The sequence below is a fragment of the Penaeus monodon genome, chromosome 21 (genome assembly GCF_015228065.2).
Source record: "Penaeus monodon isolate SGIC_2016 chromosome 21, NSTDA_Pmon_1, whole genome shotgun sequence".
In the NCBI taxonomy this organism is placed as follows: domain Eukaryota; kingdom Metazoa; phylum Arthropoda; class Malacostraca; order Decapoda; family Penaeidae; genus Penaeus; species Penaeus monodon.
This window is the reverse complement of record NC_051406.1, coordinates 8486083-8488150: the sequence shown is the minus strand read 5'-3', so window position 1 is coordinate 8488150 and position 2068 is coordinate 8486083. Positions and strand designations below refer to the sequence as shown.

Genomic DNA, 2068 nt, shown 5'->3' with positions numbered 1-2068 from the left:
TCGTAGTGATTTTCCTAACGTCACGCAATGTAAAAACCCCAAACCTCCTTAGAATTAGATTAACTTAATATAAACGCAGATGACACTTCAAATGAAAATCCAAGAATGACGTAAATCAAACATTCCGCTGATTCAGGCCAAGAACCTAAGGTCGTAGGTGCTCCTTAATCCCTGATGGACAGATCAGCCGGCGCCTTGGGTAGCCCGAGGCTCTGTATCTCCTGCTGCGCCTCCTGGCTGATCTTGATGCCCCAGCGGTCGTTCGTTAGGATCAGGTCGTGGGACACGCTTTTGCTCAGGTTCTTGTACAGGTAGTCGATCTGCGACTGGTGGTGGGTGGCGAGGTGGTGGGCCTCCTCCTCCGACAGCGCCCGCGTCGTTCGGTTCAGCTGGCGGTACATGTCCCAGCCGACGTCAGGGAAGTAGTACTTGATCTCCATCAGGAACACGAGCTTCTGCCAGCAGTTGGCGTGGCTGAATGTCATGCCGTCGTCGACTTTCGCGGCTGTCTTGCGATAAAGGCCGCTGTCCTTTAGCTGATCTCTATGGAAAAAACGTTCTTCGTCATGCAGGGAAAAAAGATTGACGGTTGTCTCGCTCCCGTAGGCGTACGACCAGTAGTGCGCCTGCTGGTAATCGTGGCCGAGCTCGTGCCAGACGCACCAGCAGTAGGGCGTGTGAAGGGAGGCCAGGTTCCTGCACGGGCCAACCATCACCGGGAAGCCCGCGTGCGCCGAGCCCGCCGTAATCTGGATGTCGTTTACCAGCCAAAATTTTGCCCTCGGGGGTGGGTCATCTTCGCTAAATCCGGCGAGGTCATTGTGGCTGTCAATTACCTGCTCGTACCGCTGCATCAGCTGGTCAGGGAAAGGCAGTTCGCGAATGACTTTGCTTTTCACCACAACCACGACCCTGTTGCTCTCGAAGAGAGCTTGAGGGGCATCGAGCTTCTTCAGATTCTCCCATTCGTCAGGAGTCGTCTTTCCCAGCCGAAAGTATGGCGCTTCCACGACGTTCGACACGACGGCGTCGACTTTGAAGTTTTCCCCGTTTTTGAACGTAAAAATGAGTCTCCCTCCGTACTGACTCCGCAGGTGACTTTGCCCTGGCTGGACTTTGAACGTCTCTGTGATCGTCGGCATCCGCCAGAAGTGTTTGTGTCGCACGGTGCCCGAATGGGGGGTGAGCCTGTCGGTGTGGGCGCCGACGAGAATCCCGATCTGCTCCGCCCGCTGCGGCGACAGAGTCTCCGGGAGATCAACCTGGAAAACGTCTCCCGCTGCAACGTACAGGTCGGTGGCCTGCCAATCACGAGGTTTCATCATGCGCAGGTTGCTGGGCTGGCCCAGCACGGAGAGGTCCAGCGTGACGGTTTTGTGCACCCGCAGTGTGGCGTCGTTGACAGCACCGGGAAACCTGGCCACGTCCCGCGGGTACGGCAATGGCTCGTTCAGCGGCGCAATCCGGTTCAGGATGCCCCGAGCAATCTCCTGCTCGTACGTGGTGGTGTCGTCAGCAGCGATGGGATACACCGCTGGCTTCACGCCCTTTAATGACGCCTTCAGTTGGGCATCTGTCCACCACTTTTCGTGGTTGCTCTCGTTGATGTGCTTTAGAACTAGAGGTTCGTTGAACCTTTTTGGCACAGCCAGAGCGCGAGAGTCGATGGTCATCCTGCCCTCGGCGTCCAAGAGCCACCTGGCGGACGAGGAGCTGCACTTGGCCAGCCCCACAGCGTCCCCGTCGGGCGCCGGAGCCAGGCACAGCGAGCGATCCCCGCCCCACTGCCACTGCCCGTCGCAGTTGTACCACTGCTGCTTCTCGCTGCAGTCGGGCCTCGCTGCCACGACGACTGCATCCTCAGGCGTCGAGCCGTTTATGACGGCCAGGCTTCCCTCGACAGAGCGACTAATGAGATAGATTCCCTCTTTCTCGGGCGCGGCGGCTTCGCATGACATGATGCCTGCATATGCAAATGAGAATAGCTTTCAGTAACAATTACGAATACTTATCTTTGCAAACAAAAAGCATATATTTCCAGCTAGTTCAAAGTTTATGCATAGAATAA

General features: G+C 56.5%; 2 protein-coding genes across 3 annotated transcripts in view; both read right to left on the bottom strand.

The window, feature by feature from the left end:
• LOC119586183 (TRPM8 channel-associated factor 3-like) overlaps positions 1-2068 on the bottom strand; it is a gene marked incomplete at its 3' end in the record, with an annotated part of 10380 nt that continues 8312 nt past the window's right edge. The window contains 1 exon segment of the mRNA XM_037934886.1: positions 1-1963. Coding sequence (XP_037790814.1) covers positions 165-1963 — 1799 coding nt within the window.
• LOC119586181 (TRPM8 channel-associated factor 2-like) overlaps positions 1-2068 on the bottom strand; it is a 29442-nt gene that overhangs the window by 25406 nt on the left and 1968 nt on the right. The window lies entirely within an intron of this gene.